General features: G+C 38.5%; 1 protein-coding gene across 4 annotated transcripts in view; it reads left to right on the plus strand.

Moving 5' to 3' along the window:
• Positions 1–27,741, plus strand: part of LOC144199428 (receptor-type tyrosine-protein phosphatase U) — a 121,525-nt gene that overhangs the window by 57,933 nt on the left and 35,851 nt on the right. For all 4 annotated transcript variants that reach the window (XM_077721058.1, XM_077721060.1, XM_077721061.1 and 1 more), the window contains exons 3-12: positions 578–849; positions 7,578–7,659; positions 9,175–9,290; positions 11,443–11,617; positions 14,117–14,410; positions 19,786–20,103; positions 21,602–21,711; positions 24,019–24,220; positions 26,287–26,389; positions 26,485–26,758. In XM_077721058.1, the coding sequence (XP_077577184.1) occupies positions 578–849; positions 7,578–7,659; positions 9,175–9,290; positions 11,443–11,617; positions 14,117–14,410; positions 19,786–20,103; positions 21,602–21,711; positions 24,019–24,220; positions 26,287–26,389; positions 26,485–26,758 (1,946 nt within the window). The remainder of the gene's footprint in view (positions 1–577; positions 850–7,577; positions 7,660–9,174; positions 9,291–11,442; positions 11,618–14,116; positions 14,411–19,785; positions 20,104–21,601; positions 21,712–24,018; positions 24,221–26,286; positions 26,390–26,484; positions 26,759–27,741) is intronic.

The raw sequence follows: 27,741 nt of genomic DNA on the forward strand, positions 1-27,741 counted from the left end.
GGTCTCTTTAATTATTCATTTTCTTTTTGTATTTTGTCTACTACAGAAACAATTTGCTTAAATAATTCACCTCGTGCTGCATTTATCTTCCATGCTCTGAACCCCCTTATCCTCGCAAGGGTCCCAGGGGGTGCTGTAGCCTATCCTAGTTGACTTCAGGAACAAGGCGGGGGACACCCCGCCAGCCAATCGCAGGGCATGTGGAAACAGAACCATTCATGCTTTTCATACCTCGGTGCAGGCTCAATTTCTGTGGTATGATTTGTGGTGCCGATGGTCGTTTGTCTCTCTGTGTGCCCTACGGCTGTCTGGCGACCAGTCTAGGGTGTAGTCCGCCTTTCGCCCAAAGACGGCCGGGTTAGGCTCCAGCAACCCCTGCAACCGTTTTGAGGATGGCCGGTATGGAAGATGAATGAATGAACCAGCCTATCATGCATTTTTTTGAAATATCGGATGAAACCAGAGTTATATGTTACTACTTGAAGTTTATTTTGAGTATATATTTTGTTGGAATTGAAGATCATTCAACATAGGGGACACATTTTCTAATGATATTTTCATTCTTTTCTCCTTTCAGGATCCTATATGTTAGTCAATTCCTCGCTGCATGCGCCCGGCCATTGTGCTCAGCTTTTGCTGCAGACTTTGAGTGAGAATGACACCCACTGCGTCCAATTCAGCTACTTCCTGTACAGCCGCGATGGCCACAGTCCAGGGGCCCTGAAGGCATACGTCCGTGTCAATGGTGGCCCGCTGGGCAACCCAGTATGGAACTTGTCGGGATCTCATGGGAAGCAGTGGCATCAGATGGAGCTGGCGGTCAGCACCTTTTGGCCAAATGAATATCAGGTAAATGTGATCACACTTTTGTATATTTTTGAACCCAGTGAGATAGTTCTTGAATGCTAACAACTTGCATTTTTAAATCACACGCTCGTATTGATCTTTCAAGTTTTCTTAGTTAATTATTGTTCTGATAGTTAAAAAATACAACAGCAACATGTTTCACCACACACTATTGATTTATTACTTGCTCAAAATAAACTAATTAAACTTTTTCAACAAAGTGGACAAACTGACAAAGGTGTAAAAGATAGAGATCTTGAAATGTTTTAAAGTGGGATTTAGAAGAAATTTAGGAGATTTGGAGAAGGTCCACGTGCTCCATCCATGGCCGTATTTATGATAATTCCAAGATGATTGACGATAATTCTTTATTTATTCATTTTTTTGGTCCTTTTCAGTTGCTTAGACACAGACTGGTATTGCAAATCTGAGTGATCTTAAAGGGTTGCAAAACAATTATGTGTTGGAACTTGTGTATACAGTTAGCTGGAGTGCTCAAGTTTTTTCTAATCTGAGGAAACACAAGAAGGATTTTTGTTTTTGTTTTTATTTAGCTCACAATGTTGGACATTTTATGTTGATAGTACGAAAAAACATATTTTGCTTGTTACTTTTTTTGCCAGGTAAACAAAATGCACATTGGACATACTGTATTTGTAGAATTCATCATAGTAATACATTTTCACTTCCTGCAACCAGCTGCAATAATGCTAATCATGCTTTATAGCCTATACTTACAGATTTATTGACTGTCATCTAATGGGTGTAACAGATTTTGCTGTTAGTTTGCAGATGGTTTGTCAGGTCCTCTTATCCATCTTTTGAGTCAATTTATTTTTTTCTGCAAACTCAGTGCAACTGTCAAAAAGCAATTAAGTTGAGTAGTGTGCATTTTATCGTGAACTGTCAGTAGCTGTAACTTAATTGAATTGTGCTCCACCCTATAAGAGCTGACCTTCACTTTATAAATAACAGTTCCTTTTACAAACAGGGGTAAGGCTTAGTGTGACATATTCACGTTCTATATAGCCTACAATGAAGTAAAAGGTTTGTCTGATGGGCAGGTAGAAACACTCTCTGAAAAAGACTGATTCCCTTCAAATGCCTGCCCAAAAGTTCAAAGTTTTTAAATTGAAGTACAGTGCTTAAAAAAATTATAACGCACAAGGTGACAATGTTCCAGATGTTATTACAGGCTTAGTATTAACTAATGGGAGTACCCATGAATCTGTTTTCAACTTGAAGAGGCAATATTTTAGGCCAATCAGACATTATTGATTTGTGTGTTTAGGGTAGCTGCTGTGCCAATATGAAAAGGAATCGGATCAATACTCATCCTTTTATTATTTTCACAGCTTATCCCTTTTCAGAGGCACAGCAGGCTGGAATTTTTCCCCTCAGACATTAGAGAATGGAAAAATCCTGATTCTGTCATAAGATGAGATCAATATTTCATATCTAAAGTATTAGCAATTTGTCATATACTTTGTTGTATGAGCAACATTGCTGCCTGGTTTAGTGCCATGTTATGCCTTGGATAGATTTCTTGACATTTCAGGAAGACTTGTACAACAGGTACATTCACTTCCAATGGACGCATATACTGTCTATTGAAACTATATTTTAATTACTAGATGTAAATTTAGACAAAAAAAAGTCAAATAAGCTTGCTGGACAGACAGGCTGCAGTTTTTTTTACCTAGGTCTACAATGTCTTGTGTGTCTTGTGTCTGTCTTGCTACTGCAATCAAGACATTTACCGAATATGAGATGAAATATAGTTCTAATCTAATCTAGTCTAATATGCGACACAAACCTGATATTTTCCTGCAGTACGAATAGTCCAATTCCGATGTTTTCAAGTCTGAATATATCCAATGCCTCTGTGCTACAAGCAGTCCTCTGCAAACAGCCAATTTCTATGACAAGTCGAATCCATCATGAAAAATGCAGACTGAGTCCGCCATCGTGTTGCACAATGCTGCTAACATGTTGAATTAAATTGAATTGACTGATAGCTTCATTGTATGAGTACGACAAAATGTAAACCAATCCTTCTAGCTTTATGTATATTGTTATTCAGCTGTGGAGTAAAAGTATATGGTAAAAAATGCCACTGGATATGCACTTTTAAGTTATTGCCCTGCTCAGTGAAGGCGGTATGTATTTGTCAAACCAACAAAGCAAAGGACTGTTATGTAAAATGTTTTAATGGTGGGACCTTTTACCATAATGTTGCTGCAAAATACAGTTTTCAGTTCAGCCCTTTTCTCTGGTTGTATAGAGTTCTCCCTGGGTAGTCCATTTACACAATTGACCTCAGTATGTTTCACAATATCTAGAAAGAGACTGCTGCATCTTAAAAAGTGTTTCTGCAAATTAAGATGAAATTGACATTACATAACTCATTTTCTGACATTTGGGTTTTTTTTCATATTTAAAATAAGGATTTGTATTACCCTCTCAGTTTGTTTTGGTCTCGTTTTAGATGACATTAGTTGTTGTTGTTAGGCGTTCCCATTGATTTACTTTCTTTCACTGACTTTGCGAAAATATATACTCAATTGATCTTTCTTCTAACACCCTAACAATGTACAGTGGGAGAAAAAGATATGTGGATCTATTTGGCGGTATTACAATTTTGCATAATTCAAAGATTTGATCATCTGGATCACAAGTATAAACAAGCAAAGTCAGCAAAAAGATAATATAACACAAAATAGTTTTTAAAATAACACCAATGTAAATGTTCACAAGGTAATCAAGGGTAAATTAACCCAGTCAGTCACTAATTATCCTTTATTTGGGAGGAATAACTTTAAGCAGACAGTCTGTCATCGTGTTGCATTGCGCTGTTGCAGATCAGATTATCAAATAACAAGGATTCATTTTAGACCCTTGTTGTTTACATTATTATAATATTGCAGTTTAATAGGCTTTCTGAGATTCCTGTCTCACAATTCATACAAAATATTGGCAACATGACACTTCAGATATTATACCTTTATTGCTTATTGACCCAATTAGCAACAGTCAATTTCACACAACTAAATACAACACTATATAACCTTTTAAACACCTCCCCTTGCATTTGTAGTCTTTTCACAAACATCTCTGTTTTATTTTTTGAAAATGCATTATTGATTTTGGTGGATTATTCTGTGGAATTCTTAAGATATCTTTGAAAACGTTGCCCAGAAGATGCGGGATAGCTGGCACCCATTTGCCTCTTTTTGTCGGGGCTTTCAACTACCAGGAGAATCTTTCCATCAAATATTTAAGATGTTATCCAGCTCTCCAAGTCTGCGACCTAGACAGGTTCCTTCCACGGTTAGATGAATTTTACTTTGGCTGTATGCTGTACAATTCTTTTTCATTTCATCCTAGTAGTCCTTCTCAGAAGGAAGACTTAAATATTTTTCCAGATAATTCGAGGTAAATGCATCATCAAATTAAAAGCACCATTGTTAAAAATAAGCAAGGGACAAGTAGAAAACAGGTACTCCAAGTTGCCAGTGTCTCTGGAGTCCCCAAAAAACTCGATGCAGACTCCTCTAAAGACGGCGATGCAATGTCAGCAATAAGATGATGGAATGATTTTTTGGGCTAGAGTGAGAGCGAATGTAGCGCCTTTCGAAGTGTCTGAGGGTGTCAAAATGACCTCTCTATAATATGTGGAGTAAGAAAAAAATCCATGCTGTCCACAGAAAAGTAATTATGCATGACATTATGTTATGATGCTAAATATAGCCCTGAAACATTTACTGGCATGAGAAAGAAACAAATGGTGTTACACAATGATCCCCTGACCGCCATCTAATTGGGAATCCAAAGAGCACAATTCAAAGCAAAATACACAGTGTGAATAACTGTTTATACTGGGCCACCTTAAAGCAACTCTGTAATGCCCCTTCTTGCATCCTCAAATGAGATATGGATAGAAGCTTCCCAGGAGAGATAGATGCTGCCAGTTGGTCAATTGTCCAATGCATGAATTTGAACTACTACTTCTGTTTTCTTTTGTTTTTGTTTTGGTCCACTCTGCTGGCTTATTTGTTGTGGGCATAATGTTTGGTTGATATTACCATTTCTTCAAATTATCTTTAAACGAAGACATTGTATTGAAAATTGATGCTATAATGACAAATAGTTTTTAAATTTGATCTAGTTAGCTGTAAATAAATAAAAGTTATGGTTGTTTGCAGAGCTAAGTGAAAATGACTTACCAGAATAACTCAAATAAATGATGGGGGCATTTTAATGTCAGTTTTTTTTTGCAAATTCAATAAATCCTCCACATATGGTTAAAACTCCTAATATAAATATAGAAAACTGCTTCCTTCATTAATTCATTTTCTGGACTGCTTTATCCTCTTTAGGGCCGTGGGGGGGGGGGGGGGGGGTGCTGGAGTTTAAAGTACTCTGGGGTTCTTGTCAATTCAAGATGCTATATAATTTCTATTCGATCGGTTGCGCCTTTAGTTAAAAAGTTATCATGAAAGATTTGTAAATATTATACCACTTTTTAGTGTTGACAGGTTGTGAAAAAACCCTTTAGCAAATAGAAACCTACATTTTTTTGTCTGCATTCGCTATGCTCTTTTCTACCCTTTGCCATTTTCTGCTTGAGCAGATTGACTTTGGCAGATGACCTTTCATTTATAACACGTAATATATTGTATATTGTGTAATATATAGCACCGTGTGTAATATATCTATGGCAGGTCTGATGTTGTGTCAATGATTTGGTGTCAAACAATGTCTCTAGTCTGAAAAATAAAGCAAAGAATCTTTTTTTTTAGCTCGAAAACTCATTTCTTGTTTATACAATAGATTGCACCTTGTAAAAGCCTACAATATAGGCTTTTATATTGTTTCTTTTTTTTTTAATCATCCATACCAAACTTTAGTTTTATTGTTCAATGATCTCTGCAATTCTCTTAGTAAAGAGTCAAAGAGGAAAGCATTAGTATAAAGCATATGAAGCATTTCACTGGTGAATTGGCTTTGAATAACAATTTGGACCTTGTTCATTGAAACAAATGCTCTTTCCGTTTCCTATTTAATAAGCTTCCTTCTTAATGGTTAAGAAGACTGAGGCTTTCCAAACAATCAATCTTATGTTCAGTGCTTTGGCTGAGGAGTGAGAAGTATTAGCTTCAATTAGATACATTTTATCTTTCCTTGTACACCATTTAACAACATTAGGGTTGCGCTAATGTTGATGTCAGTTCTTTTAAAAGCAAGTTTGAATGTTTGTTTTTGCATGTTTCTGCTCTAATGTATATTTTTATTTTTTATTCAACAAGATTCCTTTCTCGGATGCGCATAAAGGTGTTGTACATGTTCTTTTGAGTCCCCACTGAGGGACATGGAATTACACCGTCGACATTATGAAAATATTTGATTATGGGAATCTTTAACCTCATTTTTTTAGGGCTGCATTTTACATGCATTTAACTGCTACCTCCACAATAGTGCGAGAAATTCAGCGGGCCATTAGCAAAAGTTTAACAGACCGGAATGCACCTTGTGTGGGCTAGTCTACATGACACACTGCTGTTAGGGCTCGCCACCGGCTGTACATTACACAAATCTCACATTAAATGAAACGCTTAGACACTAAGATGCATTCAGGTGACCTGCATTTTAACGTATTGCATATATATTGTGTATATAACTGCTAACCTTTGTAATTCAGTTGGCTCTTTGCTGAAATATAGCTGACCCTATCTATGTATCTACTGCCAGCTGCTGCAGTATCACACTACTACTGGCCTATGGGGATTTTCATGTGTTACCTTGGTATTTCACCTTGCAATAGTGCAGAAAACCCAAATAACATAAAACACAATAATATCTTCTGTAAACACGATCTATGTTTTTTGTTTTGGTGTGAGTGCAGTCAAGGTCAGAGATCACTTTTCAAAGTTTAATCAATAAAGTTTGATATTTTTCCGAAAATAAGAATGTACGTACAACAACATAATGTATTACTTTTCTTCAAAGATTTCGTTATATCTCTGACCAGGTTGTGTTCTCGTTTACGACATATTTTAGCAGCCGGCCCATGCGCGTGAAGTTATATGGCGGATAGTGTGGTGGTGTATATGAGGCCACAGTAAAAGTCAGAAGCCAGTGATACCGGCAACATTGTAATCATTTGGTTGGGGGATTATGAGAAACAATAACTCAAAGCCTTTCGATCAATGACAAAGATGGAATACTGTCCTTGGCGCTTGGGGAAAAAAAATATCACCCTTGTGTCTCATAACTCCATTATTGAGGATGGTGATTTGATATTGATTGGGTTACTCATGGCTTATTGTTCCTTAGGATGATACAGATGTTTTGTCTCCCCTTGTGTCTCCCGCCCCTGTGCAGTCATACAGTGTGCTGTTATGGCTTCACTGCAGCCTTTGGTCTGGATATAAAATGACTCAAGCGCCACATTGTGTGGCTGCTGATAATGCTATTATTTCCCTTGGCCCTGCGGACTCGGGCAAAACTTATCCATCTTTGTTTTCTGGGATGTTTGCTGCTCTTATTTTCTGTTCGCTGGCTTTTTTCAGGTCAACAGATGTGCAACAAAGTTTTAATGGGGTTGTTTGCAATTAATGCATCTGGCTCCAAAAGGAGCAATGGAGAATGTACCGTTGAACTACATGTTAAACGATACCCCAGGTGTCAGTAAAACTTGCTCATTGTGGCTTCTGTTTCACGTTTTGCAGGTACTGATTGAGGCTACTATTTCCACCGAGCAACAAGGGTACATTGCCATCGATGACATCATGGTGCTCAACTATCCCTGCTGTAAGTGACACCTCTGACATTAAGTTGCAAACACAATTTCTGGAGGAAAGAACAAAAGACTGCATGGTTTTAGAGGGGCGAATGTACTTCAAAGCACCACCAAGCATAAATAGGATGAAGAAAAGTCATGGTTGATCATCCCGGTTATCCCGAGGGATGCTGCAACAACGGCTGCTATTAAAACATTTGGAAAGCCTACTAGTAGTGTGACGGTGAAAGACGATCACTTTCATGAGCTCTTGTTTGGTCCTCAATGTTGTAAGCTTTAAGTCATAAATCTTTTTCAAAGGCTTAAAATGATTTTTTTTTAAAACTTGACAATGTTCGATGTGATACGAATGAAGGTCCATGGGCGCAATTCTGAAGTTTTACTTGTTCCTGTACACAATTGAATAGACAAGTTCTTGTCAGCTCACATGCAGATTAATTAATCTTGATAAGAATTGTGCTATTTGGTTTTAAGTCTTACCTTTAAATTACAAAATATTTCTCTCCAGGACTTCTCCTAAACTTCACAGACTAGTATTCATTTTCCCGATCTTCAGTCTAAACAAGTGTATGCATTTTTTTTAAAATAGATGTAGTAGATCTAAAGAGACGGCCCCCGTTTATCTGCTCCAGAAGACTATAATTCATTTCATTATTTAAAATGCCAAAGAACAAAAGATCAACAAATACTCATGTGTTTAATGTGCTGAAAAGTTGCAGTGAGTCTAACTCAAACATTAGCTTCTCCCTACAGCTTCAGTTTCTTTGTTACTCTGCCATCTTTTACTGTCAGTCATCGGGATTGACACGTCTGCACGTCTTACTCGATTTCTCAGACTTGGCAGCCATGCACCCGACATTTACAATGCACAGCGATTTGGTTTAGCGAGGCTCACTGCTCTATTGTTAATCACCAGGGTGGGTGAGAGGCTTACTCCCACACTGATTCATTGGCAGCTCAGCCCGGCACGCCGGGACATTATTAGTCAAAATGTGAAGGACCGATGCTTAGTCTGTGGCTTTTCTTTTCACACATTCACTCCTACACTCTGCTCTGAATAGATTACCCTTAATATAAAGTGTGTTATGTTCTCCGAGAGACCACCACTCATACGCATTGTAGTACACATTTGATTACATGAAACAATGCACGTTGGATAGGTTTTTCTTTCTATTTTTTTTAAAACACAATCATACCTACCCAAAGGTAAACTTTTTAAACCAATGCAATAGAAATATATTTTTATATATTTTGTTCCAATTTTCACAAATAAAAACAAGTATACACGGATACTCGCATGCACAAGGATAGACATACAAAATGTCCAAATGAGTAGTAAGTAAGCATTTGATATACATACAACTAGTTCAATTTTGAAGAAAACTGAAAAAACACGGTGCAAACCGATTAGTTCTTTCGTTCTGAAATGACTGTTTGAAGCCTGATAAGAATGTGACTTTTGTGGCAGACTGGCGTTGTGAGTAGTCAAAAGGTAATTTTTCCTTCTTTCTCTCACCTCTTCTTAGATAAGGCTCCACATTTTTCCAGACTTGGAGACGAAGAGGTCAATGCTGGACAAAATGCCACATTCCAGTGTGTAGCTGCTGGGAAGGCTTCTGAGGCTGAGAAATTCTTGCTGGAGGTGAGCGCATTTTTTATTTTATTTTATTGTTTTAACCCCACCACCCCAAGCGATACATTTACGGTACCTGTTTACCTCCTAATTTAAACCTTCTATATGCACATTGTGAGAGCATGACTACGTGTTGTTGCCTTCACAAATGTTGTTCTAATTACTTTGTCTTGGCATTACACCTAACCTGTACCTAATGGCACCATTCACAATGTAACTACAGTACAATGATAAAAACAAAAAAAAAACCTATTGGTCAAACAATAGCTCTCTAACACTGTCAATACAATAGGAACTTTGGCAATCTAAACACCGACTGTTCCAAAATACAGACAGCTTGTATTAAGGATGTGTAAAGATTGTGCCTTATTTTGTTTGAAATTAAATTATTTTTGTTTTATTATTCATCATTATGGTAAAATGTTTTAATGAAGAGTTAAATGCATAATTTAAAGATAAGTAAAACAACACTAATACCTCCAAATAAGAGTTGTTTTCATTTAAATATCATAGTATACGACTCAATGATATAAGTTCAATTCATTTTACTGGGAAAACTCCTGTAAGTCTGACGTCAAATCCCTTTTGAATACGAGCCTTTCCCAGACAAAAATAGATTAGACTTGCATTACCTGTCAATGACAGGTAATGAGTTAAATGCGTGCACTGTGAAGGGCCAATGTATGCCTGACCTTACATAACATGTTATAATTAATGCTACTGAAGTGCCTCTTTGAACTCATCACAACACAAGGAAAGTATTTATTTGAGTACATAATAGTTTGCAACGGTACAAATCCTTTTTTTTTTTATTCACCATCAACCATCCATCTGTTTTTCCTCCTAGACCTTTAATATTTTTGTTAGAATAAGCTCTCAAAACCAATAATGCATTACAATATGTAGATGGAAAGAACAAAAACCCACATAGAGTTGCACTTTTCCTGTTGCAGCATGTTGCTCGAGATAAATGCTGTTCAATTACTTATTGTGCAGTGATTGCAGATGCTTTTTTTGTTGCTATTTTTGCTGCTCGCTGTGCGGTGGGCCTCAGAGTGCTAGGTTTTGTTTTCTTGTGGGCGCCAGATTTTCTTTCCCCGACCGAGAACCTCAACAACTTGTATTTGTTGTTCTGAGGTTTGTGTGGTCTCTGGCTTAATTGTGCGATCAGTGGCCAAGCAAAACTCAAATGTTTATCTTTCATTCATCATCCGCTGATGCTTAACTAAACACACCAATACAGAAGCACCTCTATACTTCTACTGAAAAGTATTCACAGTAGTCAATTGACTTTATCTTTAAAACAATGACTTTGTTTAGTATCCAACGACTTTTGTATTGTTTTCCTTTCAGTTTCAGAATTAAATCAGATAAATGCTGAAGGCATTTTATTTAAATTGTTTATTTTGTTAAATAAATGATTTTAACCTCTGACTGACAACTGAGATATAGCATAAATCTTAAAGCTTTTAAGTTGACTCATTTTAATCTGTCCCTTCTATCTGTAATTGCACTTATAACCACTCATGTGAATAGTACTGTTTATAACACAGTATATTTTATAGTTCTTAAGTAATTTGCCAGGACTGAGTGCCTACCATTTTGATAGCAAGTATTCTAAATTACATATATGGGAATGGCATTTGAAGAATAAAAGGTTTTAAGTCAAGAGATTCGTGAAGAAAAGAAAATACTCTATTCACTTACATTCACATTGTAACTCGGCGGAAACCAGGAATGCATCTTTCCAAAAATGTTGGATAAAACATGGAAAGATACACAAGTAGAGTGTCTTTGTGTAATGAAAGTTTTTGCAGGAATTTTTGTTCAGAATTCCCAACACTATTTCCACTTTTATTTCCTGATTGAAATATTCTTTTTGGTAAGGTGAAGCTTATACTGTACACTGTATAGCAATGGTAAAGCATTTGGCTTTTGTTCAATTTGGGATCTTATCAATTGTCTTACAAAGGTTACAGCGATTTCACCATTTTAATGTCAACTCATGAATATAGAGAGATTCATTTTCAAAACTGCATTTAAGCAGAAGTATTTGGATTATGAAATTTGTACATTCCATTCTTTAACCTTTTCCATTTCAACTTGCTCCGAATTGGCTTATAAACAGTGTTGAATGACCTTGTCATTTTATGCCTTGCAGAGACACAATGGGGAGATCTTAACAAGTGCATCCATCAAGCACCTGAGTCACCGACGCTTTGTGGTATCGTTCCAGCTAGACAGCGTCCAGCGGTCAGATCAAGACCTCTACCGCTGCATAACCCAGTCCTCCAGGGGTTCAGGAGTCTCAAACTTTGCTGAACTCATTGTCAAAGGTAAAGCTCTGACTATTTTTCCCCCTGTCATTCATAATGTTCCTTTTTTACGTTTTATTTCAATCCATTTTATTGTATCACCTCTCTTTGCTCCTTCTGATAATATATCTTTAAGTCGAAATAGTACAGGTGTTCATTGAAGTTCATATCTTGAATTGTTGGACATATGGTAACACGTATATGGCTAATGTATGCAACTTTTGATTCATCTGAATGGAGGATGTTTTTCTTCTTCTGTTCTCTGTCTGGAGAACAAAACTTTTCAAACTTGTATGATTGAGGTAGAATCAAAGAGCAAATCCTTGGCTTCCTGTCATGAGGCTGCTCAGTTGGTTTGGTCTCCTGCAGCTCTGTCATATCATGTACCACAGATGGTGACCTCACTCCCATTACTCACTCCAACCCTACAGCCTGACACCACTTTGACAGCATAGTAATGACATGACTGCGAGGTGGTTTGCTGGCAAAATGTATCAGGTCTCAAAGAAGGGACAATGAGAAGTGGAAGTAAGAATGTGACATTCTCACTCTTCTCCCCCTCTGCTGACCTTCAGCTTCACGTTATTTATACCAAACAAAATAGGCTTGAAGAAGGAGTAGCAGATGTCTATATCTTGTGTTCAAAAAATGTTTGAAAACTCACATTTGGTCCCTTCCTTTCACAGTATGAATGAAAGGTATGCAATGAGTTCACAAAGAGCTGCAGTGGGTGCAAGTTTTCATTCCAACCACACAAGACGACACATTTTCACCAATTCTGTGTCTTACATCTATAATTAGTGGATTGTAGTCAAGTGCTGCTTGTTTCAGCAGAAACCTAATTGGTTAAACTGTCTTTGCTGAATCGGTCGGAGCAAAGACCACGACCCACTGCGGGCCTTTGTGGATTATTTGGCCACCTCTAGTCTAAACCACAGTCTCTTAATTATGGCCAGTCAGGTATTTTAGCTATTCATTCGGCTTTGCTTGAATAGCTACTGGTATTTCTCTCTCTCTTTTTTTTTTTTTTTTACATAAAAATGTTGTGTCATCACAATTAGAAGTGAGGGAAAAAGGACATTTTATGATCCAAAACATAACAAGCAGTGCCTTTGATATTAATATTGTTTGCTTTTGTGACACATTTAACTACTGAACAGTAGATTCAGTTTAAAAAGAAGCTTAAACAACAGTGAGATCCCAGTAGACTTTTGCTGGCAAATTAATCCCATATTTAGCGATACAGACATTCAGGACTGATGTAATTTACCAGAATTTATGTCAGTCAGTTATTTGTAATGCTTACATGTTCTTCCCAATTTGACAAGAAAACCCATGCGCTAATTCCTTGAAATAAAATAATAATATAAAATAGGAGCTATATGCTTATTACATGAGTTACCATAAAACCAAGAGAACACCTTGTAGAAGTGATCCAAAATGCAAAGGCACTGGAAGGCCCCCACATGGGATTGTATTCGAACTATTTAATTTGGGTTCTGATTTTCCTGGTCCCATCAACGCCGGTTCTTTTGTCCACATTGTTAGACTCTGGTTTTGTTGTTCTGTGGGCATATGGCACTATTTCTATTTTTCCTGAGGCTTGTTGTATCAGTCATCTAGCATCAAGTCATAGATAGAAATCATTTTTTTTATGACATTTTATACTAAACTGATAGTGTGATTTCTATCTTTGCTATCGAAAGATTACATAAACACGATTTAAAAACAAACCGACAATAGATAGTACAACAGTTGCGTTTCTGCTAACAACCATCATGTAGATTTACCATATTTGGCCCTTATTGAAAGGCCAATTTTGTTTTTTATTTGGTTCCGTTATCAATGCTTCAAAAATGAGTTGCCGAAAGCAAAGGAAGCTTCAAAGGAAAGCATCAGAATAAAAAATGGGGTTTTCTACTGATGTATAAATCTTGTTAAGAGAGGACCCCTTTAAAAGACATGGGGTGCCTCTACTGGAGTGACAGATTAGTCACAGCCACACATCTAACTGTGATCTTTTCTTGTGCTTTGTCCTCATTCCTTTTGCGTCCCCTTCCTTTCTCACACCGTTGCCCATGTAATTGTTCAACAGCTTAGATGTGAGAGTAACTGACCGTTGGGCTTGAAATTAATCCCCAGTTGGCAATCTCAACTGACAGTAAGGAAAGTCTCTTCTTTTATCATGAAACGGATGAAGGCACCTAATTTTTCTGTGGCAAAGGTTGTTCTATTGTGTTCACACCTGTCATGTTCCGTTGTGCTTAATGTATGCAAAGGTTCTGAATGCCTTGTTAATCGGTGTGGCTAATCTGCTATTTAAACACTGTCTTGACCTGCTCACATCCTCAAGTCTCAAGGGACCCATTCAATTCTCCATGGGCTGTATAGCTCGTTGAGGACTCTGTTTGTGTGCAACTGATGGGTTTGATTAAAAAAAAAAAGAACTGTACTGCATGTATTCCATTTCCTTCACCATTATAATTTTTCTTTTTCTGTATTTTCTTAAATCCCTGACAGTACCACCTTCCCCTATCGCACCACCTCAGCTGCTACGTGCTGGCTCCACTTACCTAATCATCCAGCTCAATACCAATTCCATCCTTGGAGATGGGCCCATTATCAGGAAAGAAATTGAGTATCGTGCAAGCCAGTCTCCATGGTCTGAGGTGCATGGAGTAAACATGGTCACCTACAAGTTGTGGCACCTTGATCCAGATACAGAATACCACATCAGTGTGCTGTTGACCCGCCCCGGGGAAGGAGGCACGGGTCCTCCTGGACCCCCGCTAGTGAGCAGGACCAAATGTGCAGGTGAGTTCATGTAACACTTTATAATGTAAAGTCATGCTGCTGTGATCTCTGAATCGAAGACGGGGTAGAAATCACACGCACCACCATTTCTCTATTAAAGCTTTTCATTTTCACATCAGTCTGCAAATATAGACAGGGATTGCTATTATTCCTGACGGCTGCTACAGGTGATATATTGCATCCTCAAAGCCCAACATCCACAGCAGTTTTTCATGCATTTCTGAGTGACTTGTAAGCCCATTTACACTTTTACTTTGGCAGCAGTGTTACACGCTTTGACCTTCATTGGATTCGATAACATAGAAGTATTGTATCGGAAACAATACAGTCTGAATTGCAGCATGACTTATTAATGGTTACGATATATCAATACAACCCCCCGCCCTCGTGTAATGATTAGCAATCCTGTGTAAAGATGCTTTTATAAAGTTAGTAATGACTAAGAAATCCTTGATGGGACAAAAATGAATCCATTATATTTTGAGCTAATAATTTCTCTCCAGTCTCACTAAATTTCTCTTGACTCCAAAGTGGATTTTCTAACTTGAAAATGTGTTCACAATGCTTTTATTGGAAGAATACATGCCTTATTTTTTCATTCATTCAATTTCTTTAACCCGAATATAATTTTTTGCTACGTTTTAAGTTCAACATTTTTGAAGGATTATTGATGGTTTATATTGATTCATCTTTAGGGATCATAAATGAGATACTCTATCTTAAACAGTTATTTTGTGATGGTAAGGTGAAATGTAATCAGTAAAAAGTGATTGACAAGTTGCAAATCAGTGTCACTCGCATCCCTCTTAAAAAAAAGCTACTTCTGCTATCACACGCGTTCTCTTAACTTTTCAGCTGAAAGCACAGAATAGACTTTCTTCTGGCAGTGTGGTTGGATCGATTTGCTGCTTATTTGCAAGATAAGAGAGCTGGCTGACTATATTAGCTAGCCTACAGCAGGCAGAAGGACGTGGAAATTTTATTTTTAAGTCAAATAAAATGAGAAAGAAGTGAATGTCAGGGAGAATACTTAGCATACACTTTTTTTATGCAATAACGACTTTTGGACTTATAGCTTATTGAAACGTATTACTAATTCATTTTCAGTGCAGGCTTATCCTCACAAGGGCCGTGGGGGGTGCTGGAGTCGATCGCAGCTAACTAAGGCAATTGGTGGCCATTTGTAAATATTTATGGCTGGATTAAGAAAGGTGACAGTCGGCATTGTGTGTACTTAAGAACTCTGAAAAAGAACAAAAACAAATAGCAGACACAGAAACAGTGCATGAACAGCCATAGTCAAATACAGAGCAAGAACTATAAAATGGTGCACACATTGAAGGGAAATTTGTACATAAAACCGTTCTATGCACTGCAGCATACAATAAACCCATTCGTTCATAAGACGCATGCTTTATGGGCTTTGTTTTTGTATGTTTAACTTACATAGCCTCCTGTCCACTATTCAAACAACACACTCTTTGCGTTGGTGGTTATATGAGCTCTTGTTTTACCATTGTCATTTATTTCTTGTCCTTGTCCGTAGTTCACATAGTCTTATTAACCACTTTGTTGCCCAGGCTGGATGCAATCTGAATGATTGTGTACTATATTGTTTGTCTCCATTTGGTTTTATTTTCGAAATGAACATTTGTTCATGCCTGCCAACATCTATCCTTCCGTGTCAGCTGTCAATGTAGATACAAAGCACCCAGGGAGAACAGCGGTGCACTGCCATGCTTCAAGCTAGAAGTGTGTGCCATGGTAATGTCAATGTACACACACCGACGGAAACAGTACAGCTGCCCGTATCTTTATGTCAGAGACACACATTAAACGGAGAGCTTTGTGTTACCCAAAGGCAGTCGTCATGTCATTCATGCTCATCACTCTTTCTGTGCCCAATGGACTCTTCCTGCCACACGCCATCTCTCACAAATCTCCCAACTCTGCTCCGATGGAGCCTCACCAGCCCTCCTCCCCAATGACATATTAAAGCCACCCTTTTGTCCCTACAGCCAAAAGCAACCCTCATTCATCAGGAGACATGATTGAATTCCCAGAACCCTCTTACCTTAACACTCATGTACTTCCTTTCCACACATAACATGCAACACAGTGAATAGTAGTAGCAGTGAGAAAGTTAAGAGCCGCCAAAAATTAGATTGCGGACAAAGAATAGGAGAGGAAGCCTCTGCGTAATATAGTGCGTGGGTGTGCTTATTTGCTCTTGGTGACATTTAGTGTGCAGAATGAAGGTGAGGAAGGTGGTGCAATAAAGGATTCATAGTTGCTAGTGTCAGTGCTTGTGAAAGTCATTAAACTCTTTTAATGATGCATTTACATTTCAATGAGTGTGGCATTGGTTTGTTCAACGATGTGGGATAAGTTGTATTGGAGTTTGCTGCACACTGATAAAATGGTAACTTGGATACGCACCAGAGTAGTTGGGCTGAAATCAAACTTGGCAACGATTTCTCCTGCCTTTGTCTTTCTTTACCAGCTAGATTCACCTGCTCTGAAAATTAAGACTGTCATTAAAATAATGAGAAACTGCCTCATAGTTTGTCAGACTCGAGCAAAGCGGCTTGATATTGATTGGGAGGTTTGAATGTTATACAATGGACGTAATATCCAATTAGCACGATAAGGCAAACCAATTTTGATTCATTCAACTGCGCTTTTAAAACAACACGTTAGGAAAACATAAATCTTAATCTTCTGCGAAGGAAATAACATGTAATGTTAACAATAATTAAATACGAGGTGGTTTCAAGACTTTCATTTTAATCGGCAATTACATTTTTTCTCTTTTTGTGCTGAAGGGTAGCAACCATTGACATCACCGTGAAATGTAAAAATGCAGAACTCCACTGGGCATAACATGCCATCTTGACCTTCCTGCAGACTGTAATCACCATCTCCTCAGAGCTCTACCTTTGCAACCATCTGGGCTACGCTGCTCCTGCTCACCCCACAATACAACACCAAATTCTCATTGCCCCCTTGCTGTTGGCCTGATTAAGTTTAAGCATGAGAAAATTGATGGCAAAGCTTCTGTGGTGAGCTGGTAATTATCTGAGCATAAGGGATTCTTGGGCACTATTTTGGAAGGAGAGCACATTTTACTGGCTCCAGTGGTCATGCCTTGCCACTGTAACTAATCTGCCTCTGCCATGCTGAGTTTTCCCCTCCCTTCCAATCATTTGGGGTAACTGGCACTACACCAATGTACTTCCTCGGGCGGGTACTGTAAAGCTAATCTCCGTGAATATGAACATGGTCTCTACCTGCAATCTAGGTATGCTTGATGAGCCGTTTCTTTAATTATTTGCACAGTGCATGAGCACAACCTGAAATCCCTCATGGAAATTTGAGGATAGGTGAGCATTTGTATTGCAGGTGGTCCCAGAACTACTGTGCGGTAATGAGCCTCCACCTGCTACTGGGTCACTGGAAATACCCCAGAAAGCCTCTAACTCAATAAGGTCTTGGTCTGTTGGTTGAAGATGGATTAACATTAGGAATATTACCTGTGTCGGGGAGGACTACATTATTTGGAGGGCATGAAGTAAACTCCAAAAATGCCTTGAAAAATGATCTCCAACAAAGATGGAATCTAGAACTAGATTTAATTTGAACTCTTTTGTTTGCGGTCAATTAGCCCAATTATCAAAGACCAATGTCCAAATATATATCTGTAAATGCGTGTGATGGTGCTTTTGGGGTGTTCTCAATTCATGTGCACTGAGAGGTACACAAGGCACGGATGACCTTGCATGTTTGTTTTTTCTCATTTGAAGCAGTCATTGCGAATCACCTCTTTGGCTGCGATGTACTGTCCCATGTCACAGTTTTAGGGGAGACAACAAAGCAGAACCTGTCACTTCCAATCTCATGTCCGATCTCTGCGGATCAACATTGTGCTCTGGGCTTTCAGCCATGTTGGGGCGGCTGTAGGGTGTCAGAGAATGGCTTGCCGTAGCACACCAACAAATAAGACAGGGCCAGGCTTGGCACGATGTCCACTTTGAGAAAAGCCAACAATGAGCACTCTGTGTTCCGTTTGCTGCCACTTAGCATTTTAAAGCTTTTCTTTATTTGCCTCAGACTCTACGGATGATCATTTTACCTCTGAAATATTTTATAGCCATACACAAAAATGAAACAAGTTTTATGCATGTCCCAGTTTTTTTTTATCCCTTTTACTACATAATCTGCTCAAGTTTAGGGTCATTATTTTGATCATTTTTTTTCTGTATTGTATGAGATGGTTCAAAGCAAATGAAAAGAGAAGGGTGGCGACTGCAGAATGCGTCTGTGTAGATTGGAAGTGTCATAGCATTTTGCGTCAAAATAATTGCTACCACAGGCAGTAATAAATGCGAACGAAAATATATATTGTTGGCAATGTTATTGGTAGTGCTTGAAAATGGATAAAATAGCATTGGAAGATATGAAGTGGGATAATAAGAATTTTTAATTTAAACTATTTATTTATAATGGCATTAAAGAATTGAATGTGTGTAATACGCTACAGAATATCCTTCAACTGGTTGAATTAGTCAAGAACCTCCTGCTTAGGGATGCACATCTGCCATCTTATTACTGTCCAGTGCACTCAACACTTAATAAAAATAAACAAGTAAAAGAGGAGACTCTATAACTCCCACCCATCTCTTACACAACACCACGAGCAGAATGCATTTCGTTGATTGACAAAATAGGTGTCGGCGACTGTGTTGATAACTGATGAATGGCCTCATTCATAGGGGTCCTTGGCTTTAATCCTCAGTAAGATTGCACTCCTTGACACTGGGGTATCTGTGACTCGCTCTACAAGAGCCTCTCTGTATCTGTCAGTATTCATGAAAGAGAGTTGTCATCCTTGGAGTTGGTCAAATTTAACACATCCATTACCAACACTGAAAAATAAATGTTTATACAGAAAAACATATATGTTGCAGGAGTGGATGTGGTTGCACATCTTTGTTAATAGAATGGAATTAATCTTTAGGACAGAATTACTGAATAGTCAACATGGAAAGTGGGGCTTGTTTGAGAGCACCGTCAAGCTGCAGAGTGTCCGTTTAATTAGCACAAGTCACACAAGTTCTTGCTTTCCTGAAAGCAAGGATGCAATCGAGCAACAATTGGCAGTCGCAATGGTTTCCTGGATGCTTTACGAAATGTAACATCCAAATGACTCTTAGCACTGTTGTTAGAATAAACATTGGATGTTTTACACGGGACTTTTTATCTGTTTATATTCAAATATCCTATGTAACTTCCATGATTTCTTGATAATTTCCATTTTCAGGATTACTATTTATGACTCGATCTCATGATTCCTGTTCAATCTTTCACCCATCCAGAGCCCATGCGTGCACTGCGAGGCCTGACTGCCACTGATATCCAGCCCAGGCAGTTGTCTCTGTTGTGGGAAAACTTGGCTTTCAACGTGACACGCTGCCACACCTACTCAGTGTCCCTGTGCTATCGCTACACCACGACGGGAGGCGGCGGCGGCCACAACACTACCGTGCGTGAATGCCTGGCTGTGGAAAACAACGCCTCACGCTTCACGCTCCGTGATCTGCCACCCTACCACGGCATCCATGTCCGTCTGTCACTAGCCAACCCAGAGGGCAAGAAAGAGGGCAAAGAGGTCACTTTCCAGACTGAGGAAGACAGTAAGTCACTGGAGGAGGTCAGCAAACTAGAAAAAAAGAAAACAAACAAAGAAAGCCAACTACAAGAGTTCTACCCAAAATTAGATTTATATTTAGAAAACAGATCACTTGAACATAGAAAGATGCAAAGTTATAAATACAGCAAATAGAATCACCAAGATAACATGACACTCAAGTTAAATGACACTCAAGGAAATCCCCCCAAACACCAACCCCAACAAAGCATGCCAAGCAGAGTTGTAAGAGTTTGGACATACAATACTTGCAATGCTATTGAATGAGATTTTGCCCTAAGGTTTTAAAGAAAAAAATCCCCAGACCAATTCTTTGAAGACACACATGATATTAGACTCTATTATGGAATATTTTTCCCACACACCATAACCTCTGGTATTTCACCTAACCTTTCAAAAGCATTTTGTTTTTTAGTATATTTACTCATTTGCTTGAGTGAAGCATCTAGTAAATACTTTGCATTTCTACTGCCGAACTCAATCATACATTAGATTGTTTGCCAGTGATTACCATCTGCTGTTTACTAAATGCTGGCAGCATAGTATTTGATTTAAAATGCAGTGCGAGTCAAAGGATATGGCTGCCTGCCAGCCTCATGTATAGTCTGCTGTTCCAAACTCGTTCTTCACAGTCAACCATGGTTACTATTGTTGTTTCATTTAGATGTATCACATCAATTACTTCGATTGCCTACGTATTTAACTCTGAATGTCAGAACGGCTGAGACCGTGACAGCAATGTGTTATAATAGGCCCGTTAGCCTTCTCGCTCACCATATGTAGCCCACTGCGAATGCAAATGATCACATTTCATTTATCATGGACTTGTTAGGATGAGGAGATGAAAAATGATGCGTAACTCTTCCATGCTTTTCCGATGCATTAATTCAAAGGATCATGTCATGACAACAGCATTAGCATAATAAAAGGTGCTCTTCAAAATTTAGATAACATTATATGTCATTCCAATAACCCATAGATAGCACTCTTTGCTGTCTTATCTGCTGGTAATCCTTTGTGTTTTTGCATGTTATTTGCATTGCAGCTAAGGGCAAATCACGTCTTTCATTAAACAAATACAAACAAGGATACATGTTCCAACAAGAGTTGGAAATAACCATTCTAGGTCACCCATGGTGATGGGTAGGAAGGAACCAAACCAAGCAAAAAATGCGTAACGGATAGGAAAAAAGCAAACAAACATGTACAATACAAATACATAAATGCATATACTGTAACCCACACTGGAGAATAAATTGCATTTTAAACAACAGGCTAAATAGGTTAAATAGTTAAAAATTGAAATTGTAATATTTAAATGAGTCGACATAACTTTGGGAAATGTACAGGGCATATTTGAGTTTAAAGCAGTGTGACTTCACTCCAAAATATGGTAATTGTTACAGTTATTGTTACACACACACACCTCCACACACTAACTTCAGAATAGATATGACTCTCCCTCTTATGACAATGTCTTACAGTCCCAGGAGGAATAGCACCAGAGTCGCTCACCTTCACCCCACTAGATGACATGATCTTCTTGAAGTGGGAGGAGCCCCTTGAGCCCAATGGCCTTATTACCCAGTATGAGGTGAGTATTAGAAACCAAATGTTAAGCTAAACTCCGAAAAGAAAATCCCAACTGGTGATTTTTTTTTTCGTCAATGTTAAATGAAACATGTACCAAATGAATGGTTGGGTATGCCGACGCCCTTATCTTATATTATAGAACATAGTTTAATCAAATCCTTTCTACCTTGGCTCTAATCTTTCTGTTCCTGGACCTGTTCATGACACACCAACCTCCTCCGTCGTCAGTATCTTTCGAATGCATATGGCTTCATTTCGAGGAACACAATGCTTGACTGATCAACTGCATCTGGTAACAGAGACATATCTATTATTGCACATTTTGTCGCGACAAGTATTAAACCCCTGACATATTGTAGAGAGTGACAAAATTACCATTTCCCCGAACACAAGCTAAGTAGAATAGAACTGCCAAAGTCAAAAAAGCACAATGCCCAATTAGGAATTCATTCTAAATCTTTCAGAAATGCAAGCAAAGAAAAATAGATTTTTCACCACCCCAGAAACCAAGCAGTGTCCTGACCTCTTTCCTGTGACCCGCTAACTACTCAAGCCAATAAGTTAATTCAGTAATACATTGAGATATTAGCTTAATTCGTTCTGGCACCAAGCTTGTATGTCGATTTACTTGTATCTCAAATCAGCCTTTCTCATAGAAATGAACTAAATGCTAATTAATTCGAAAATGACGCACACAAATGTCCTCACAATAGGATAACGTACTACCACTTGCCAACTTGACCGGGCACTCCTCTGGTTAATATTGATTGTCACTATATGCCTTTCTTTGCACTACTCTTCATTACATTTCCTCGCTTTGGACCCATTGTTGTTTCCTTTATTCTGCACTGACTAAAAGGGAAAAGAACACGAAAAAAATGCAACTCCCCGCCCATTGTTTGAAGGTATCTTTTCATGAGGGAGTCGTGGTGAGAAAGAGAGAAAAGAAAGTATGCTTGTAGCTCAAAAATGTTCTCTTATCTCCAGGCAAATATTTGCTCGGAATTTTACACGTATCTCAAATTCCTCCTATGTCAAGGTATTACTGTACTTAAAAAGAAATCCATTCTATAAAGCTAAATTCTGTTTCCTGATTCCAATCCTCTCTTTTACAAATTCAAGTGGAAGGTTAGTACAAGTTGGCTCTTGCAATATTAGATTTTTCTGAAAGCAGCCCTGGGTGGAAAATGTTTGGACCACCATTGACCAGCTTTTTCTGCTTCTCTCGCAATGTTCTCTTTTCAAAGATATTAATAGGATTTGTAGGATGACATGAAGTGAAGGTGGCTGTTGTGTTGATCTCTTTCAGCTGACTGTAAATGATTTAGACAGAATTTTGTTTTTCATTTTACTCGGACTAATCCATTGTCCACTCTGCTCGAGTCTATTACAAGACTTCTTAAACTACTAGGGATACACAGGATCAGTGAATTAGTATCTTAGGGCTGTTTTACATTGACTGATGCCCTAATGCAGCTAAAGTGGGTCATTGTGAAAGAAAATAAAAAGTGCGGTATTTGCGGATGAACAGTTCTTAGTCCAGCTGTTCGGTCTGCACCACAGACTTTTATATAAATAGTGCAGGTATGAATGTGCCTAAAAAATGACTAATTCAATTGGAATTTATTGTCAAATATTACTTTTTCCTAAAATATTTTTGATAGCATTTGAAAGAGGGGAAAAGGTAGTGATGCTTGGAATTATAATGAATCACTCTTTAGTGTATTCACGTTACAATTATAGCTTTCTTCGTGGTGTAAGCTTCACTTGCCTGACTCCAGCAGGCACGGGCTCAATTCCCGCTGGTGGCGGTATGATCGGGAATGTGGATGGTCGTTTGTCTCCCTGTGTGTCCCACTGGCGACCAGTCTAGTCTGCCTTTTGCCCGAAGACAGCTGGATTGGGCTCCAGCAACCCCCGCAAGACTTTTAAGAATGGTCGGTATGGAAGATGAATGAATGTACTTTAAAATTATATGTTTTTATTCATACATACACGAGTATGCTTGAGACTTACTTCTTAGACCTCAATGTACGTGTATGCTCATACAAATAGCTGCCACACCTCACTTAGTGGCCCAATCTTTCAGTGTATAATTGGACATTCGCATACAATACTTTGCAATTTCGGACTTTTTAAAATGGACTTTGATAATTATGATTAGAGGCAGGCTCACTTGGATTCCATTTAAGATGATGTCTTTTGTATGTGTCTCAAAGAAATTAAGGCTTTTCACCAAATGAAGTTTTTCTATTTTTTTCCACTTCCATAACTTTAGAAAATGCAATCACTTCTCATTGGTCTACAGATCAGTTACCAGAGCATCGAGTCATCTGATCCCGGCATCAACGTACCAGGCCCAAGAAGAACTGTTTCCAAGCTAAAGAATGAGACCTACCATATGTTCTCCAATCTTCATCCAGGAACAACTTACTTGATCTCTGTGCGAGCACGGACAGGAAAAGGCTTTGGCCAAACCGCTCTGACTGAAATCACCACAAACATTTCAGGTAGGATTTTACATTCATCTATTATATGTCAACGTGGGCCATCTGTCCACGAGCATCATATGCTGTTTTTTTGGGGACAAAATCTTATGGCATCACATTTTAAAACCGCTGGCTAGTTTCAACATTGCTATAAAAATCTGATTTATGAAAAATGGAAAAGGACAACCATGAATGGTACTGATAGAACACCACCAAATAATATTTTGCAGCATACATAAGATCCAAGTCATATTTCTGGAAAAATGTGTTATACAAAAACTCAAGAGTTCAAACCATCACTAAATATAATGTCAAAGGTGACTACAAATTGATACGTCTGTCACAATTGGATTTTCTTTTTTAAGTCATGAAGTGTGGAACCAGCAAAGGTCAATTTGTGCTTGTTTTTCTGTTAAAGTGCACCTTATAAATGTGCAAGGAGTCGTAATAACTTTTGAAATACTCTTATGACATTGTTTTGTTGTTTTTGAAGAAAGGTGATGCAACGTTATAGGAATGATTTTATTTGGAACAATTTCCATAGTTATGGATCTGTGAGAGTCTTGATCATATTTTTTGAATCCTTTACTATCATTTAATTGGTGTTTAAAAAGCCATGATAGTGGGACTTTAAAGCGCAGTCCCTGCCTGCCTACACAGGGACACTGGAATAAAGACAGTTTGTTCAAAGAACGCCAAAGTCTTTATAGATCAACCCTAACTCCCTCTAGTCGGCTCCAGTGAGAATGCATTCATTTAAACTAAGCAATATAACGTAATCTCTGTGTTTTTGACTTAAATTGCATCACTGAATAGCTTCGTCTACTACACTTATCATCATCTTCAAGCTGTATAGTCAACATTGTGTACACACACAAGTATCTTTTTAAACGTGTAAAAGATCCATACTTCAAGTTCAGTCTACCTGACAAGACATCACCTCAAAGGAAATGCATGACCAACCACCCAATCCCCCTCGTCTGAATGCCCAAACCTAATTTATGTCAGAGCTGCTTACTATGGTATTAGCCGGACTTTTTTTTTTAATATAGCAATCATTTATTCTACATGAATAGTTTCCCCTCTCTTCCCTTACTAATTGAGTGGTGATATTAAAGCGAAATCTGCTGCCACAACTCTTGGGAGGAGCATGACTTAAGACAAATCCTGTTAAATGAAAAACCCAATCAATTTAGCCCCAAGACCATGACTTTTAATTGGACTTGTAGCCAGAAAAAAACTTGATGGGAAGCTAAAAAATTTGCTCAATATGAGGATATGAGCCTTCAGTGTATTAGTGCGCTAACTTTATTAGGGACGCCGGAGAGCCAGTTCTGCGACAATGTTCTAAAGGGATGATGACCAAGGAAACTATGCTTTAAAATCACCCAGTGGCTTTGAATGGAGATTTTTGCATTTTGAGAAAATGCAATTTTCATGTTGGCCATTAAATAAATACAACATAGAATCAAAATGTTGATGTCATTAAAAAAATGCATTTTTTCCCCCAATTCAGTTAGATTTTCTAGCTATAATCAATGGTTCACTTTAAGTTTAATGCTCACTGAGATAAGATTTTTTCAATTAATAGATCTCAAAGCATTCAAATTCAAAGGTCAAATTCTACAAGTGTCCAGCTGGAGTAATTAAATCATTGGCTGCAATAGATGGGGATAGATAAACCATAGTTGCTCTAAAAATGAACAGATTATACATTCACCACATTGGGACTTTTGATTTCATAAATGAACTGATTGGACACTATTAGACAGCCAACCCCTTTTGCCTGCGAGGACTGACAACGATTTATCGCCATCAATGGCACTGAAAGATAATAATTCAGTGCAAGCCATCCCAGTTCAGATGCATTTCATGTCTCTCACCTTTAACCTGTGAATGTGTTAATTGTCGATCTCTAATAACATAAGCAAACGCTTCCATCATGAGTGGAATAAATCTTTGTCCCATATGCCATCCTTACTACAAACTATCGCTATTTTCTAACGCTATTTTCCCTGGGGTTTTACTCTATCATATTGGCTCTTGTGTAAACAACCAACTAAAACAACAAAACCTTTTGTCTTCAGCACCAACATTCGATTATGGAGATATCCCGTCCCCCTTGAGTGAGACTGAGAACACAATAACAGTAGTGCTGCGTCCCGCTCAAGGTAGAGGAGCACCTGTCAGGTGAGAAAACCATCAAAAAATAGGAGGATATAATCTTATTCTCTAGCATCAATAGCAAAATAAATGTTTTTCCATTATCTTCTTTTTGTATCCAGCACATACCAGGTCGTGGTAGAGGAGGAGACTGTTAAAAAAGTCAAGAGGGAGCTGGGGCTTCAGGAGTGTTTCCCACTTCCGATGTCCCATGGTGAGGCCTTGGCCCGGGGGACCCCGCACTACTATACCGCTGAGCTCCCACCCAGCAGCCTGCCAGAGGCCAGTCCCTTCACCGTGGGAGACAATCATACTTACAACGGCTACTGGAACACCCCTTTAGACCCCCGCAAAAGCTACCTTGTTTATTTCCAGGCTATGAGCAACTTCAGAGGGGTAAGTGACTTTTGACACCGAACCGTTGTGCAGGGTGTCTGGCTTTGCGTTTTCTTGCTATCCCGGTCTTAGTAACAGCTGGCATAGTCTTCTCTCCCAACCCTTGAAAAGAATTAATGTGGGCCAACAACATTGTTATTTTGATCAGGCTTTTATTTGACATTCTTGTCCTTATTTGTTTAGTCATTGGCAGTTGTGTGTATAATCAGCTAACTCAGAAACATGGTTTTGATAGTTTTTGGTGCACCCAGTCAATGCCCTTCACCCCAAATCTCTCATGATACCTTGGGGACTTTACCTTCTCAAATTTGATTACACCAAGACCCGCAAACGAGTTGAAGTAATTACTTTGCTCTAATTAGGCCAAGGTGCAGATTATTAGAGGTAGTGCATGGGTGCTTTAATATTTTCCTGCAAAGTTTCCATCATTTTCACTTTTAGATCTTTTGGGGCGTGAAAAGCAATGCTTGCAATTTCTCATTTCATTTTCTGAACCGCTTTATCCTCATTAGGGTCGCGGGGGTGCTTGAGCCTTTCCCAGCTGACTCCGGGCCAGAGGCAGGGAACACCCTGTATCGGTGGACAGTCGATTGCAAGGCAGGAGCAGACGGACAGCCATTCATGCTCTCACTCATGCTTAGGGGCAATTTAGAGTGTCCAATCAGACTACCATGCATGTCTTTGGAATGTGGGAGGAAACCGGAGTACCCGAAGGAAACCCGCACAGGCCTGGGGAGAACATGCAAATGTTTGCAATGTTTTTCTTAACATTGTTACCTAGATAATGATTCAATAGAGCAGTATCACAATGCAATTATTAGCATTAGAATAGCACGGTATCCCTGTTTTGTCGCATTTTTGTCAGTGCAGTTGCTATATTACATTTCAAGATTTAAATGATCCAGTCCAGAACTCATCATACTGATGAATATGCCCCACCCACCATCCAATATAACCACAAGCACAGCGATGGGTGGGATAGT

Source organism: Stigmatopora nigra, chromosome 7 (assembly GCF_051989575.1).
Source record: "Stigmatopora nigra isolate UIUO_SnigA chromosome 7, RoL_Snig_1.1, whole genome shotgun sequence".
NCBI classification, from domain to species: Eukaryota; Metazoa; Chordata; class Actinopteri; order Syngnathiformes; family Syngnathidae; genus Stigmatopora; species Stigmatopora nigra.